Source organism: Austrofundulus limnaeus, unplaced genomic scaffold (genome assembly GCF_001266775.1).
Source record: "Austrofundulus limnaeus strain Quisiro unplaced genomic scaffold, Austrofundulus_limnaeus-1.0 Scaffold39, whole genome shotgun sequence".
NCBI classification, from domain to species: Eukaryota; Metazoa; Chordata; class Actinopteri; order Cyprinodontiformes; family Rivulidae; genus Austrofundulus; species Austrofundulus limnaeus.
In genome coordinates this window covers 2,468,298-2,485,615 of record NW_013952441.1, presented here as the reverse complement: position 1 = coordinate 2,485,615, position 17,318 = coordinate 2,468,298, and the positions used below count along the sequence as shown (strand labels likewise).

General features: G+C 41.6%; 2 protein-coding genes across 3 annotated transcripts in view; one reads left to right on the top strand and one right to left on the bottom strand.

Annotated features, from left to right (window-relative positions):
* Nucleotides 1-611: 611 nt before the first annotated feature.
* The window catches only part of si:ch73-127m5.1 (neurotrypsin), a gene marked incomplete at its 5' end in the record, with an annotated part of 21,101 nt that continues 4,394 nt past the window's right edge, over nt 612-17,318 (top strand). Inside the window, 12 exon segments of the mRNA XM_014007104.1 lie at nt 612-654; nt 7,838-8,080; nt 8,159-8,297; nt 9,279-9,457; nt 10,266-10,413; nt 12,149-12,327; nt 12,597-12,738; nt 12,854-13,074; nt 14,783-14,924; nt 15,002-15,277; nt 16,214-16,336; nt 16,422-16,693. Coding sequence (XP_013862558.1) covers nt 612-654; nt 7,838-8,080; nt 8,159-8,297; nt 9,279-9,457; nt 10,266-10,413; nt 12,149-12,327; nt 12,597-12,738; nt 12,854-13,074; nt 14,783-14,924; nt 15,002-15,277; nt 16,214-16,336; nt 16,422-16,693 — 2,107 coding nt within the window.
* LOC106516642 (E3 ubiquitin-protein ligase TRIM39) lies at nt 665-7,136 on the bottom strand. 2 transcript variants are annotated; one of them, XR_001310115.1, is made up of 2 exons: nt 3,263-7,136; nt 665-1,213 (listed from the first exon to the last, which is right to left on the bottom strand). XR_001310115.1 is itself a non-coding variant. In XM_014007105.1 (2 exons), exon 2 carries the CDS (start codon nt 5,156-5,158, stop codon nt 3,485-3,487), a length of 1,674 nt encoding a protein of 557 aa, XP_013862559.1. In that variant the 5' UTR covers nt 5,159-5,160; nt 5,885-7,136; the 3' UTR covers nt 3,201-3,484. The 2 variants fall into 2 exon arrangements, 1 of the variants encoding a protein (XP_013862559.1); XM_014007105.1 differs by lacking the exon at nt 665-1,213 and having other exon boundaries at nt 3,201-5,160; nt 5,885-7,136.

Sequence of the window (17,318 nt, the reverse complement as noted above, 5' to 3'; positions counted from 1 at the left end):
CTTAAGTATCAAAAGTAAATTTCTGACACAAAATCAACTTAAGTATTAAAAGTAAAAGTACTGAGTAAAAGTGAGCAGTTAGAATTTCTAAAATGACATTTATTGGGAGATAACTTCTCAAAAAATATTTTTTCCAACGGCGTGCAGCTGTGATGGGTTGTGTATAAGGTAACAGGGTGTCAGAATGGTATTTATACTTCTCATCCAACCACAATTAAATTCACTCTGTCCAGGAGACACAATTTATCAGGATAGTTTTTTTTAAGTAATAACTACTCGGAATAAAAGAGGAGTAACGACTTTCTACTTCTTACCTTTTTAAAAAATGTAGTGAGTAGAAAGTATATTTATTTGTGTAAAAAATGTAATCAGTAAAAGTAAAAAGTACGCTGAAAAATAATTACTCAAGTAAAGTACAGATAACCAGAACTTCTACAGTAACAAAGTGTTTGTACTTCGTTACTTTACAACTCTGCATATTCGTTATGGAGAATGTGGCAAGAAAATTGGCACAGGAAATTTGTATTGAAGTGTTTTGCTCCAAATAAACAAAACACTAAAAATGAAATTGTTAAAATATAGTTTAACTCGTGTGTTTTGTCTGCCTGCAGGTTGTGGCTCAGGACAGTTACTTGAACGAGGTGCAGAACTCAGGTAGGTTCATTTCTCTTTCTTCCTTCACTCCATGGTTTCTGTTTTCCCTCCATATTTCCCCACATTCTGTGTCAGACAGTCATAAAGCTTGTCTCCCGCTGCCCCTCCTCCTGCTCCTATACTCCTCCCTGCCTCTCATTTTCATTTCTGTACATCCATGAGGAATGATGATGATGACGATGATGAAGGTGATGGGGGTGGGGAGTGGAGCTCCTCCTCCTCAGGCTGAAATATGTGATTTTACAGCTTCACACACATTGACAAATGAGTGAAATGAAGACATATAGCAAAAAAGAAACACCTGAATAGGTTCAAACACATTTTTTTTGTCAAAATCACATTCAAGCAATTTAATATGTTTATTTTGTGAAGAAGCGTGCGTCGCCACACAGACAGCACACAAGCCTGCGACTGTGAACCGTGTCAAGCACTCATTGTGGCAGGAAAATGGATTATAGGACCAGGGAGGCTGAGCGTTCCCATGGCGATGGGCAGAGTATGGCTGTCGTGGCACCGAGGAGGGTGTGAGCGCCGAGGGCGTCGAGACGAATTCAAGAGTCTGAATGAGGCAAAAAGACGAGGAAGTGAAATCCAGAACGTGTGAAACGCAGAGGAATATCAAGACAAACAGGAGGAGGAAGGATGAAATACACTGCGTATTTTTATACTTTATTACAATTTTGTCAGGCTTAATATAACACCTGCACAACACCATATTTCATAGTTGAACAGAAAAAAACATGAATATGAATAAWACAGGATATACAGAGTATGTTTAATATTAATGCAAACTTAAATCGATTTGCCTCAAAATGACTTTATACTATATGTCATAATGAAAAATGTTGTGATAAATATTTTAATGCTTAAAAAAATGTGAATTCACCCAAAACTTGGTCAGCTCCAAATCTGCAGCTTGCTTTATATGAAGCACCAAGTGTAACATAAAAGGTTAAAAAATGTCAGTAACACATTTTCAGTATTTAGCTCACGTTCTGGGTGTAAAATCCTTGTTGGCAACATTTTATTGTTATTTAGCTCACTGTTCTTTTGTTTCATAAAAATGACAACGTTTGCAACAGATGTGGATTTTTATTCTAGGGAAAAAACAAAACGAAGATGAATTATAACATGATCATCTAGAAAATTGTCAGCAAGTTATTATAAACTAGAAGCACTCGGAGAGTGCAAACCTCCGCCAAGACCAATTTCCCCCATCCCGTAATAGAGTTAATGCACAAAAGCAGAGATGGAAACACATTTGCCGAATAAGTTCTGACGTAGTGAACATTTAAGCAGGCAGTATGCACGGGATTTCTTCCCAGTGGAGTCCAATGTGGAAAAAAAAAGTCAGACTCGTCACCCGACGTTATTCATCGTCAAACTGGTGTCGGATTAAGCTCCTAAGTTTTCATCAGTCACATTTCACCATGTAAAACGTCTGTTTTGTCCCCTTGTATGAGTTTGTAATGGTTTTACTCTCTTTATAAAGTGCTTCCTGGCTCCCCCCGTCTCCAAACTTTGAGGCCCAGCAGCTCTCTGTTTACAAGCCTAGAAGCGAGAAACTGTTTTGATTGGTTGTTTCKGAAATGTGGTGTGTTTATGGAAATGGGAAAAATAGGTTTCATGGTGCAGTCACGCACTTCCTGGTCACAAAACGTTCTGTAAATGTGCATATTATGGCAAAAATTCTTCATCATTAAATGTGGTTTTAACATTACTTTTATAAAGTTTGAAGTCCGTGCTGTCCAATCCAGCTCACTGTTTTTTTACAGAAGCCCTGTGAAAGCATCACAGCTTTGCCGATCTCAGAGTGTTAAAAGAAAAAAATCCTTTATCTGCACCGTGATCCGGAACATCACCAAAATTTAAAGGTGTGTTCCTTGGCCCAGTACCCACATGTGATAAAAATGTCATGACAAATCCGTCCACAAGTTCTTGAATAATGTTGTCCACAGGCAGAACGACAGACAGACATATGCGACTGAAAACATTACCTCGTCCTTGGCGGAGGTAATAAATATGTACACATTGTAAATCCATATTTTATTAATCAAAAGCCGCTGCCCCGAGCTGCACCTCGAACTGCCGGACCACAGGTACCATCCATGTTGTTTTCAATGAACACATCAGAATTTAAACTTTGAATGCCATCATTAGCATCGTTAGCTTTTGTTGCAGAATGATGACATCACAACAAAAACCGAGCACCAGTGGCAGAGCCTGTGCTCAATTCTGAAATACCTACATGTAAACTTTATCATTTAGCTGCAACATTAAAGATTTAATTGGTATATTTAGGATTAGAATTTAATGTAAAACATTTAAATTTCATATTTAGTAAAAATTAAAAAACGTACGAACAGTGAGCTAAATAACAACTAAATGTTAGTAGAAATATTTGCACAAGATTTTATGCTCAGAAAGGGAGACACGTGAAATTGTTTGGGTTGTCTGTAAATTACACTGATTTAAACGTAAAAATAAATAAGTAAATACACAAATAAATAAAATTAAATAGCCACAAATAAATAAATAAATAAATACACAAATAAATAAAATTAAATAGCCATTTCCCAACCCGCTCTGCTACTAGAAACAAATTCACCTCTCCTCGTCCTCCTTTCCCTGCTCCTCTGCTCTGCAGGCGCTTTTATCTCTGCCCCACGTTCCATCTTTCCCTGCAGACCATCCTCGCGTATGGGTACTCAAGATTCTTTATGAAAATGAAGGATGTTTGAGGGTYAWGATACAGGTGAACACCTGAAGGGGGTTGAGATGTAATGAGCTAAATGACGAAAATGTGTTCGCTGAATATATCACTTTATGCTCACTCTGTACAAACAGGAACAATCACCATCGGGTCCAGGTTCGACCCGTACTCATTGTCACAGGGGTTGAAGTACGGATAGAGCTCCTCGGTGAAGAAACATTCAGTAAACGAGTGAATAGGTGTTGCTCTGACGACGTCGAAGAACGATATTTCACCTCCGTCGTAATCGACAAACACCCCGACCCTCTCCACTTTCCCAACGTGCACCGTCACACCGGGAGAATCGAAGGTTTCAAACCGATCTACCAGAAACCAGACGGCCCAGAGTCCGCGGTCAGGGTTCCGGACGATCTCTCCGACCCTCTGGATGGACGCCGTGGCCACGCCCAGAATCCACTCCGTCTTCTGACCCACGTAAACCTCAAAGTAAAACTTCCGAGCCGAGAAGCCCATCCGTCCCAGAACTGCGAGGTGCGAGGTGAACATGTTGTGAGTCGGGACCTGGTTTCCCCACAGACCCGTACCCGTGTTGTACCTCACCTGTTTCCCGTCGGCAGACAGACTGAGCAGTGGGTGAGCGGAGTCGGGGTCGAGCAGGATGCTCGCCTCGTACTGCTGCATGTATCTGAGCGTGACGTCGTTTGAGGCGTCTCTCGCGCCGCTGGAGAATTTATTTATTTCCTCGTTTATTTGCACCAGTAACGCCTGCAGCTGTGAGATGGAGTTTCTGAAATATTTCTGCATGTGCTGGATCTCCAGGTGGTGGTTAAAGCTGAAGGTGGACAGGTCCATGGTGTGTGGCAGTAAGCACTGGTTTGGGTAACTCTGGAGGAAACTGAGCTGATCTTTAGTTTGTCTGAGCATCTCCATGTTCCTCGCCGTTGCCTTTAACTCACAAAGCTCCCTCTCCATATCGCCGATAAACCCCTCCACTTGTTGCTCCGCTGCTTTCTGCTTCTCCTCCACCGCCTTGACGAGCTCCGCCTGGACCTTCTTAATCTCCAACCCCAGCTCCGTTAAGTCCTGCAYGCTCTTGGCAATCACCTCTTCTGCCTTCGCCTTGCTCTCCGTCACCGACGCCCTCACGTTCTGGACCTTCTGCAGCCGTTCCTGAATCATCCGCTGCACCTTGGCCTCCGACCGCCCGAGCAGGGCCTTCGTCTGGTCGTACCCCCGCTGCAGGGGGACCACGTCGTGGTTCACGTGTTCCGCGCCGACGCAGAAGTCGCAGAGCACCGAGCCGTCGCTGCTGCAGAACAGCGTCAGCAGCCGGCGGTGCTTCCTGCAGATCTTGTTCGCCAAGTTCGCCACAGGTTCCAACAGCGTGTGCCTCCTCAGTCCAGAGGCTGCGTAATGTGGCTCCAGGTGTCTGCCGCAGTACGACGCCAGACACTCCAGACAGGACTTGACAGCGGCCGTCTGGGAGTCGCCACAGACGTCGCAGCGCACGTCGTCGTCAGGACGAGGACTCTGGACAGGACTGTCTGTCAGACGGAGCGATCTGACGTGGGACACCAGCTCTGAAATGAAAGTATTGACTTTCAGGTTGGGCCTGTTCGTAAAATATTCCTTACACATTGGACACTCCCAGTGCGGCRTGTCGTCCCAGTAGGACTGGATGCAGGACATGCAGAAGTTGTGTCCGCACGGCGTGGACACAGGTCTGATGAAGACATCGAGACAGATGGGACAAAGAAACTGGTCCTCAGACAAACTGCTGCTGGATGCCATTTCTTCAAACACAGAAAACATTCAATTAGTTAAAAGTCAGTTTTTTGGGGGGGAATAAATGGCAATAAGCAGATCTTTTAGTGCTAAAATACTTTTTTTTTTCAGAGTAGATGAGTAAACTTGTACAAAACCTTTTTGTTTACATGTATTTTGATTAAACTTATTGTTTGAGCRTTTTAACAGCTCAAAAGTCAAATTCATATCACTCAAACACTTTCACAGAATTCTTTTGCATCAACATTTAGATATAAAATGCATTGACTGTTTGAAATCATGCAAGATGTAATATTGTCCCGCATTTGTCAAAATCCTGTACCAGGAAAATATTTTAGCAAAGGTGCAATATTAAAGTTTTAATAATAAAAGTAACGTAATATCCAGATCTGGTTCTAAAAGGCTGGTTGTGTTCMAGGTACAGAATCATGTGGAGTCTGTTTAACATTAAAGAACCATTTGATTTTATTGAGATTCAAAGCTTTAAAAGATAAACWTTAAAAGAAAGACCTCATAAAACGGTTGAAGTTTAACATTAACTCCTAAATCAGCAGTGACAAAAGCACCTTCATGAGCATTTCTTTGTTTACACAACTGAGCCTGCAGAGGATGAAGCTCACTTATTATTCWGTCTATAAGGCTGTTAGTTTGTATTTCTCATAAGAGACAGCAGGGATTTAACTGCAGGTCCTCAAATCCCAAAACTTCTGGACTCAGAAAAGATCTACTTACGTGTTCTGTGGGCCTGGATTGGAGCAACTGGGTGTTTTCCCACACAGGAAGCCTGAATACTTTCAGTTTTCTTCCTCACGCCTCTTAAAGAGACACACTCAACTCCTCGTGGTTTCTCAGGAGTTTGTATGACTCAGGGTTTTTTCTTTTCATTTGCTTGTACCAAGTACTTTAAATTTACTTCATAGCTTCAATCCTTACTCGTGCTTTTACYTCTTCCCCTTTAATCTTCATCCAAAGAGTAACTGAGCCTGTGTGCTCGTGTGTGTTGCAGTGTGTTCGCTGGGCATTTAAGTCTTGCAGGGAGGAGATAACGCTAKTGGATAGCCGAGCCGTGTGTGTTTTAGAGATAAGACTGTTCCTTTGGTGCTGCAACACCTCCACCATTAATCATAGTTTTAGTGTGAAAAAAAAAGCTTCAAGGTGGAAGAACTACCAAAGTTCTTTAAGTAAAACACACCCCAGGACAAGTTAGACTTCCATACGGTTTTTAGATTAATGAAGCTGGTCTGGTAGAGAATAAGGTGCAAGTAAAAGACTGGAAAAGGAAAAAGAAAAAGATAAAATACATCTTTAAATGCAAAAAAACTTAGACATTATTGTCTGCGTGGCATAGTTGTTTCTGCAAAACAACCCTGACTTTCCTGCTGGAAGTGTCCCATGCTGCAAAGTGCTTCAACTAGCAGACATTAAGTCCATGGTTGCACTTTTTTGCGGTCAAATCCAGCTGTTAGTCTGCACCTTAGCTTAGGAAAAGTGACAAAAATACTCCTGAGGATGATGGCTGTATCCTGAGTCACTGTTAGTGCAATGTTTTTAGTTCTTCCGGTGGAATTTCATGCAGTTTTCCCAATTTTTTTAAGTTAAACACAGCTAAACTGGCRCACTGTGAAACCAATGGAGCTCGCTTCAAGAATTTGGACGTCCACCGGCGTCRTCGAAAATTTCAGTCTTGACTTTTAGAGCTCTTAATGGACAGTAWATTACAGAAATGTTGATCTTTGGTCTGCAAGCTAAAATCCTTTAAAGGTTCCTAAAACYAGATTTAAAATGTGAGGGAACCTGTCCTTTAAAGCTAGAGCTCCTGGATTGTGGAACGCCCAGTCTCTGTGTCTCCCTGAGGCTGACTCTGTTGACTTCTTTAAGAAGCAGCTTAAGCTTTAAGCTAAAGGTATTAATGTTTTTGCAGTCATATTAGCTTGTTTTATTGTATGCTTTTTATGCTTTATGATGCTGATGCTGTTACACCTGAATTTCCCCTCCGCGGGACAATAAAGGCTGTTTCTATTCTATTTTCGTCTATTTATTGTWTGTTGTATTTGTTTTATCTCTGCTCCTTGTGAAGCACTTTGTGATTTTTTATCTGTGAAATTTGCTATACAAATAAAATTGACTTACTTACTTAAAACATAAAACTTTTAAAGGAAGTCTTGACTTCTCTTATTCGAGGTCCTGTGAACAACACATCGTTTGAAGTTCAGCTAGTTTTTTTTTTTAACCTTTTCTGCTCGGCTTGTTTGGTCCCTTTTTCATGAAAGCATCTTGTAGGTATTTAATAAGCTCCAGAACATAAAATGCTCTACATTTTGTGGCCTAATTCCCTCCTCTTTGATGTCAGCAGTTTCTCAGCCTGTCTGAGCTTCACTCCATTCTTCCCTCTCAGAGAAGATTACTCAGCTGGTCACCCCCGTGTTACATTAGGTCCGGTTTGATGTCCTTCTCAGTGTGGATCAGTCAGGGTGAATACATCGGGCCGGGTCCTGGACAGAGCAGATAATCGGTCATGTTGGCTTTTTATGTTCAGATGAAATACAGACATGGGGGATAACAGGATTTACYCTTCTTCTCCTCACTAACTGTCCCTCTTATTCTCACACAAATCAGCCTCATTTCATCCAAGACRTCTAATTCTCTCCTCTTCCTCATCCCTTCTTTTCTCCCCCCTCTGTGCAGTGCCTCTGTCCTGCTCTGAGGGGTTCACCGAGCTGGGGTATTACAACGGCACCGTGTCCCAGACCGACTCCGGCGCCCCCTGTCTGAAGTGGACTGAGTTTCCAGACTATGTTATGCAGTACCCGGGCCGGGGCCTTGGGGACCACAGCTACTGCAGGAACCCAGACCGCGAGTCCAATCCGTGGTGCTTCTTCAGGCAGAACTCGGGCGCCATTGGCTGGGCTTACTGCGACTGCCACCAAGGCACGTCCACGCCTGGGTTGTGTTTGTGTCTACGGTTCTGTGACTGCTGAGCTCATACCTGATTGTTTTGGTTTTTAGGTGCAGTCCGTCTGGCTGGTGGGTCACTGTCTGGCAGTGGACGGGTTGAAGTTTACCTGAATGGCCAGTGGGGGGCGGTGTGCAACTCTCACTGGACAGATAGAGATGCCAGTGTGATCTGCCGGCAGCTGGGCCTGGGGTAAAGGAAACTGATAATCCAAGATTTTCTACAGCGTTTGCACTTATAATCCACACATAGCCTGAGTTTTTGTTGAAGAAGCTGGTTTGTAATTAAATTACTTTCTAAGTTGGAGGTTTCGACCTTAGTTTTTGATTTATAGGTGTGAATTTGAGATACAATAAGCCTTTTTCACACATCCTCAGTATTAATGGAATCTATTCTCAACAACAATGAAGAAACTTTAACCAACTTCTCTATGTTGTCTCACTTTTTCCATCACTGCCATCATTAACTTTAATTATGTGCTGAAATTAGGGAGAAAAAAAAGTTTTTTTGCAAAGGTAAATACTGTATATTCCTTTTGTGGGTTTGAGGAAGCCATAACGATTCGGCTGGATGAACACGGGGCTGCTGAGGGAACGTGTAACAATTTAGTTTGTCAAAACAACCAGAAAACACCTATAGAGATCGGTAATTTTGAATATTWATAATAGTCACAACTCCAGACAGGAAGTCAATAAATTATATGTCCACAATAARTTTACTAATTACTATTATACACCACTGTGTGACACTGGTCAATACTTCCTGTAAGTAAATAWCTTTCTATTTAAATTAACTTCCTCTATAAGTCAGTTCGACCATATATGGTTTTCCCAAACTCCGCCCACACACAAGAACCTCCCACTCAGTGCAGAAACCCTAATTGTTTTATTCTGATATATCATTAATGTGAACATTYTTACCACCTAGTGGTTTGACATGGTGATTATGTTTTTATTAGAATAATTAAAAAAAGACTTATAAATAAGAAAAAATAAGTTTAAAAATATTTCAAGTAATGTGATGTTTGATTTACTTCAATATAACAATAAAAAAGTATTTTGATTTTATTCAGTTTAGTTTATAATAATCAAACAAGTTTTACTGCAAACCCTTTCATGAGTCACTGCAGTAGGATCAGATGYAGATTTGTTTGTTTATTGTTGTGTTTTTTAGGGACATCGGTACCGCGCTGCAGCACTCCCAGTTCGGCTCGGGCTCCGGCCTCTTCCACTACGAGCGACTGGGTTGCCGTGGAGACGAGGTCACCCTGAGCAAGTGCCGGAGCAGGACGTTTGTCACCGGTGACTGTAGCCACGGAAACGAGGCGGCGGTGGCGTGCGCGCCACCGGAAGGTTAGCGTGACTTCTGTACCGTTGGACGTGAACATTTCCACCACCAACGATGAAAAAAAAAATCATATTTTTTTTATGCATAAAGTGACTCATGTACTCCCACATCTGAATCTAACGGGTCTGCCTTCAGGGTCAAGTTAGCAGATAAGAGATAATAATGTTAGTTCAAGACTTGCTGCGACATGTAGAACTATGATATCGGCACATATCGTGTTGACCTGGTTCTCTTTAAAACTGAAATAATGAGTCACTGTCATATTGAGCAGAAAACCTGGTTTCAACTCAAAAAACCATTTTATAATGATTACTCAGAGAAATAAAAACATTTCTGTTTCATAATAAACTTTAACCATAATGATTAGTTTAGCTAAGTAAGACGTTTCAACAGAAAATYCCACAATATAGCTGAATCACATGGAAGGAGAAAAGATCTGTCCTCTTTTCTCCTGGACCTTAACATTGTTTCATGATTATCAAAATGCGCAATAACTCTTAGTTAAGAGAAAAATAAATCAAATAAAAAGAAGATTATTCTGTTTATTATCTGATYAAGTTGAAGAGAACGTCTCTGAYGGTTAMAATGACCCAAATTCAGTTTTAAGTGGAACAGAGTTTTGTYTCTTTAAAGAGCCCGTCCGAGGCCTGAGATCCAACACAGTTTTCTTGTTTATTCCACTTGAGGTGACCCCTACATGAGCCAAGATTTGATGTGGTAGTTGCTGAGCGTCATTCCCAAAACATTCATGTGTAGGGGACATGCTTTTTTTTATAAGGACTCTGACTGATGTTGAAGGTTTCTCCCCTGCAGGTGGTGGTCCTCCACTGCGATTGGTTGGAGGCGAGGAGGACTTTGAAGGTCGGGTGGAGGTGTTCCACGCAGGACGGTGGGGCTCGGTTTGTGACGACCAGTGGGACGACCGAGACGCCCAGGTGGCGTGCAGGCAGCTGGGCTTTGGGTACGCCGACAGGCACCATCCCTTCACCACAGCTCACATCCGTCAGGGCRGAACACCAAAAACAGTCATTCAGATCAGTTCGAATCTGGGTCTGGGTCGCCTCCTCTGTGTTCAAAAACATCGCACACGTCTCCGAGTGTCAAACAGGAAAACAACTTGTAGCTGCAAAGTGAAACACGCCGGTGTTAMGTCTCCCGAAACACCAGCAGACAGCTCACCATCTGTGGCTGTAAATAATAAAAACCTGACAGCGACGTGCGGCTTCTCCCACAGCTGCACACAAACACACCTTTGACAAAACAACACAAAAATGCCTTTTTATTCCTACGAGGGGATTTTTTACGTTTGCAAAGTTTTCTAACCTATTTGTGGAACTCAGATTGTAATGCACTGAAATCACCTTTTATTTTTTTACATGCAAAAAAACTGTAATGTAACAAGAACATTTTTCTGAGGTGTCAACTGTAAACTCTGTTCTATTATTTATTAGGACTTTGAAAATACTTGTTGCAATGTCATGAAGACTTCACACTATTATTAGTTCGTTATTCAGAAGTTGATGTGCTTTAAACAAATCTACAAGTTATTTTAGGTTTAAACAATCCGACACACACGCAGAGACAAAAACAGCACAAAGCTTTTAAAGCATTTTATCATCAATAAATCATGAGCCTGAATCAGCAGCGTTATTTATTATTAACTGTTTGTGTGACGAATGTTCACTTTTTGTAATATTTGAATTGTGAGGAGAGCTGCAGCAAGCATGAGAAGCTTTACCGAGTTTTTATTTTTCATGTGCTTGAAAGGAAAAAAAATTGAGATATATTTATAACCATTCATTTACACTGTGCAAAAATCTTGAGAAACTTAATTCTTTCATTTCTTATAAAGTGGTCTTGAGTGATGTTTGTCCCAGATTTCATATGTGTTGCATTTTTTTAACCTTTTTAGTTCCGTCCTTGTATTGGACAATACTAATAAAAAAAAACATATATATTTTTTGAGTTAAGCCTCTGAGTACTGATCTATGAATCACTCAAGCAAGAGTTGAAGTGGTGTTGGAGAAACATGACGCACAACTTTGTAAATAATGCATTTTAATTTGGACTGTTTGGCACTGATTCAGTTTCTGGTACWCAAAAACAACACAATCTGTTTGAATTTCCTGCATTTATGAAAAAAATGGAAAACCTTACAAAGTTTGACAATCTAGAAAAATATGATTCTCAAGAACACGTCAGACCAAAATGTCAGATTGCTCTTTTTCTTTTTAAGAAATGAGTGAAAAGCTGACTTTTGACCTCATCTTACTGACATTTTTCTTTTTCGTCCCTTGAGTTAAGCTCGTTTAAAACAATTCATGGGTTAATGTTATGTTGCTTAATAAACATAAACAAAAATGCTAAATTACGAACAATCGTGATTGTAAAATTACTATAAATTTGGAACAAACAAGAAAATTTCAGCACATCTCTAGTTTATACTTTGTTTAGATGAAATTTACATCAGTGAGTGTTGAAATTGTGGATTTTAGTTTAGCTTTTATATTTGGTGGGTGTCCAACTTAGTAAAGTTGACAATTAGAGAAACCTTTATGTCTATAAATTCAAACAGTTGTGCTGAGCGTTGCTGGAGTTCTCATTTTATTAAAAAAAATACCAGTTTAGCCAAAGAGTTTAGCTCAGTTTATTCACAATTATAATCTTTATACAAACCATGTGTGTTTGTGTTGCAGGGGAGTCGCAAAGGCCTGGTCCTGGGCCCACTTTGGTCAGGGTTCAGGTCCGATTCTGATGGATGCTGTGAAGTGCACCGGAAACGAGCTGTTCCTGGATCAGTGTCCCCACGGAGACTGGGAGCAGCATAACTGTGACCACATGGAGGACGCTGGGGTCTCCTGTAGTCCTTATACAGGTTACAGCACACGCACACACACACACACACACACACACACGAAGAGCTGTTATTTTTATCTCCTGATCATAAATAAATCATTCCCGCCTGTAGCAGCAGCCTGTCTGAGATGAGCAGGAAGCAGATTTATGAGACAAAACAAATCAGTTTATGTAACCAAAGTATCAATCAATAATTGATCTGAAAATGTAAATTTAATCAAGGTTTTAGCTGTTAATGAAGGTCTGTTTAAACTGGTAGCTGCAGACAAGGTGCTGYTTCTGTTTCAGATGGCGTGGTGCGCCTGGTGGGCGGAGACAGCCCCTGGGAGGGTCGAGTGGAAGTGTTTCACAACGGAGACTGGGGGACRGTTTGCGACGACCACTGGACCCAGCAGCACGCAGAGGTGGTCTGCAGGCAGCTCGGCTACAGGTACCAACACTAAAGAGGTCGTTGGATCCCTTTTCATGAGAAAATTTTGACTKTAAAGTGAAATGATCGCAATAAAGCCATTGCTGGTGAACAGAAAACTGTTTTTTACCATCAGGGGTCACGCCGAGGTCGTAGCAGACGGGGCGTTCGGCGAGGGCGTCGGTCTGATCCTCCTGGACGACGTCCACTGCGAGGGGTCCGAGACATCCCTGCTCAACTGTCGCCATGGGATCTTTGGACGCACCGACTGCTCCCACAGCGAGGACGTTGGCGTCCGCTGCAGAGGAAGACCCAGCCAGGAGACCAACGAGGTGCCGGTCATCGCACCTTCCACAGGTGAGATTTCAGCCCCCCTCGTGTGCGGCGTAAATCAAAACTCTTGTGAAGAAACACTGAAGGCCAAACTGCCCAAATCCAACATAACTTTGTTATAATCTGAGACAGAAACCTACATTTTGATGTCTAAACTCTGTAAGCCAGGAGTGTCAAACTCATTTTCATCCAGGGCCACATGAGCATCATGGCGGTCCTCAAAAAGCCAGTTGTAATTAACTTGAGTTTAGTCAAAGTTAAAAATGAAAGGGCACATTCTTCGTCGGTTGATCACTGCTAATAATAGCTGAGCTCTACGTGGTATTTCCTGCATAGAAACAGCATTTTAACATGTCCTCTTATGAACACTCATACACATACGACTGACTAAATGTGAAATAAAAAATACAGAGATATTAAAAGTGAAGTAAGAAAGTTTTACTCACTGTTGAGTTGTGGTGAAAAGCTGCCAYCTTGAAAGGGAATTCCCACTGGAGGGGTGTTCYAGTTTAAATTTACAACTCATATGTGGGAAATTCCCACTTCCCAGTACAATGGTGCYGCAGCAAAAGTAGGTGGAGAAAATGCAGCGAAATATAGAATCAATAGCAAATTTCGTCAGCTACTTTTGAACTCTGTGCACAACAACCTAGAGGTGGGAGGCCGTCATTTTGCAGGTAAAATAATCAACATGCATTATGGGAGATGTAGTTTGTGGTCAATGCTGCTTTAAAACAGTCTTATTTTAAGACAATAACTGCATTTTTATTGCAAATGTGTGCAAAACTTTGTCGATATTCTGTTAATGTTGAAAAAATACAGTTTTGCAACTGCTGTGTTTCCATTAAGTAAGAAATGCTATTAAAAGTTATGCGTGAATACGTTTGTTTTTGCGATAAGTCATTACAAACATGGCGGCAATGGATGTAAACACATGCATAATAGCCACCATGGCACTAGTGCTCATCATCAGAGCAGAAATTGGCATCTCATTGAGGCTTTCCAGCGATGAGCCCCTCATAATTGGGAGCGGCTACGTATGCGGCGTATTTAGGAAATTGTAGTTGGTGAGTTTACTACTTTCTTTTACAACTTTGGTAATTTTGCTATTACTTCTACTTCCAGTTGTCTTCTTCTTTGTCTTTTTTGCCAGTAGAAACAGCCGGTTCTTCATCATGTGACTCCTGTGATGCGAAAAAAGTGTTTTCATTGCAACTTTGCGAAACACACCGATTTTGATACGGCCGAAAAACCACCTTATCCTAGCGCAAAAACATTTTGTCGAAAAAAGGAAGTTTTTTCAAAACTGACGTGTTTCCATTGAGCAAATTTATTTTTGAAATTTTAATTTGCCCATTTTCATGGTCAATGGAAACACAGCTAGTAATACATTGTTAAAGCTTCACAGGCTGAAAACTGTACAAAGACGTGATGGGCCACATTTGGCCTGCGGGCCTTGAGTTTGACACATGTGGTATAAGAAATGTAAAGACTAAACCAGACTAAATGGCATGGTTGGGTGTATAATTTGTTTAGACTTTTAAAAAGACTTAAAACAAGACTGTGTTTACTCTCTCTGCCCCTCAGGGATTTGCTCAGGTCATTAGAAGCAGATTAGCTGTTGAATAAAGAAATAACAGAAATAACATTTAGCTGAGCCAGTCAACATGCAGTTCTCTCGTCTCTGTAGAGGCTCAAACATGAATATGAMTGAGAGTTTTCTTCCTGCCAGGTCCCCTGGTGCGTCTCGTGGGTGGCGGCAGCAGGAAGGAAGGTCGAGTCGAGGTGTATCTCCATGGAGACTGGGGAAGTATTTGCGACTCGGGCTGGAACGACCTGAACGCCGCCGTGGTGTGCAGACAGCTCGGACACAGGTCTGTGTTTGTGTGAGAGGAGAGAGTTTAAACGCAAAAGCTCGTTTCACACGTTCTCTCATGCCTCTCCTCCTCAGCGGTGGAGCGGTGGCTGCTGGAGGGTTCGGTCAGGGGAAAGGACCCATCCACCTGGACCAGGTGAGGTGCACGGGGAAGGAGGAGTTCCTGGGAGAGTGCCCCTCTCTTGGACAGAACATCCAGGGCTGCAGACGCAGAGAGGACGCAGGAGTGAGGTGTGACGTCACACCGCGGGGGTCCACGTCAAAGAGCGAGCCTCAGAGTAAGAGCTGTGGGCTGAGGAAGCTGGCGGAGGAGAACGGGAAGAGGAGGAACCAGGAGGACAACATGCTTAGGTACAGAAGGTGCAGCAGGTATAGGAATGGTCCTCATGATGTGGTGCATTGGCTCCCTCTAGTGGTCGTCAGATAAAAAGCCAATGAACTGATTTAATAATTATGTGATTTAGCAAACTGACAGTTTTGTCTTCTTGATAATTTTAGCTACCTATATGATATTTTTAAGCTAACTTTTTGATACTTTTAATAAATTTTTACCAATTTAAAAATTTAGTTAGTGTTTACTGTCAGTTGACTTTTATTTTTCCATTTATGTTTAGCTTTTCGCTACCCTATTGCCACTTTTAGCTTAGTTACTTATGGCTTTTAGCTACCATTTAGCCACTTTTAACATTTTTATCATTTACATGCTGTTAGGTAGATTTTAGTTATTTTAGTTATTTGTAGCTTCTGGCTATAGTCTTTCTACTTGGGTTTTTGCTAATCTCTTTGTTTGTTTGTTTGCCCCTTTGTGCTTTGTTACGTTAAGTTTTAACTATCTTTGTTTACTTTTAACATTTGTATATTGCTACTTTAGTGTTTTTGCATCCAGGTAATTTTAGCTTCTAGCTATTCTATGTTTTTAGTTTGCCTTCTGTTACTTAGAGCTTTTTGCTAATTTTACTTTGAATTTATCTGCTTTTAACTAGTATTTATATAATTTTAGCCTCTTGCTATAATTTTGGTATTTTTTAGCTGTAAATTTCACTGCATTTTTGCAGATAATTGCTCAGTCTATTCAACTCAGTTTGGTGGATCCAGTTTCATCACTTCATTTCTTAGAGTCTGTGTAAAAGTACTTTTACTTTCCTGATTATTGCAGGCAGTTTTCTGATTTTTACTTAGATATTTTCTTACCAGTGAAATTCACATTTACCAAAGTCATTTTCTGTTGAGGTATTTTTACTTTTTTATGTTTAATACTTTAAAAGGTATCTGTGTATTTTCTTTCAGGACGTCGTGGCCTTGGCAAGTGTCGGTGTGGCTTCAGACTCAGGAAGTGGTGGGTGGTCCCCTGTGCAGTGGGACCCTGATCAGTCCCTGCTGGGTGCTGACGTCAGCGTCCTGTGTCAGCAGGTAAATCCTGCTCCCACCTGTAAGTCACTTCCCATGTGCGAGAGTCCATCTTTGCTTCAACCACCTCATTGTGTCTACCCTGCAGGTTTGGCAGCGATGACCCGTCGCGGTATGTGGTCCGGGTGGGAGCGTCGGAGCAGAGTCTGACCCCGCAGCAGGTGGTGGTTCACCACAAGTTCAAGGGTCAGAGCGGAGGCCATGATTTAGCCCTGCTGAAGCTGCCCAGTGCCAAGGGTCACTGCCTGACCTTTGAAACTAACACTAACGCAGCGTGCCTCCCTACTCCTGAAGCTGCAGCAGGGGAGAAGTCTCCATCTTCTTGTGTGGTCATGGTTACCACAAGCTGGACAGGACCAGGTTTGGGTTGTTTCTTTTTTGTTTACATTTTTTCTAAAAATAACTACAGGGTTTGGACAATGAAACTAAAAACACCTGTCATTTTATTGTGGGAGGTTTCATGGCTAAATTGGACCAGCCTGATGGCCAGTCTTCATTAATTGCACATTGCACCAGTAAGAGTGTGAAGGTTCAATTAGCAGGGTAAGAGCACAGTTTTTATCAAAATATTGCAATGCACACAACATTATGGGTCACATACCAGAGTTCACAAAAGGACAAATTGTTGGTTCACATCTTGCTGGCGCATCTGTAATCAAGACAGCAAGTCTTTGTGATGTATCAAGAGCCACGGTATCCAGGGTAATGTCAGCATACCACCAAGAAGGACCAACCACATCCAACAGGATTAACTGTGGATGCAAGAGGAAGCTGTCTGAAAGGGATGTTATGGTCAAAAACCAGCTGTTTCAGTTTCATTGTCTAACCCTTATATTCCCTTAACACAATCATTTTAATCAACTTGAATTTATGAATAAACGAGTATCAACTTTTCATTATAAAGGCGGAAAATAATTTGGGACTTATTTTTGAAATAATAAATATAAAGCTGCTGCCAACCAAATAGTGACAGCAAGTCATATAC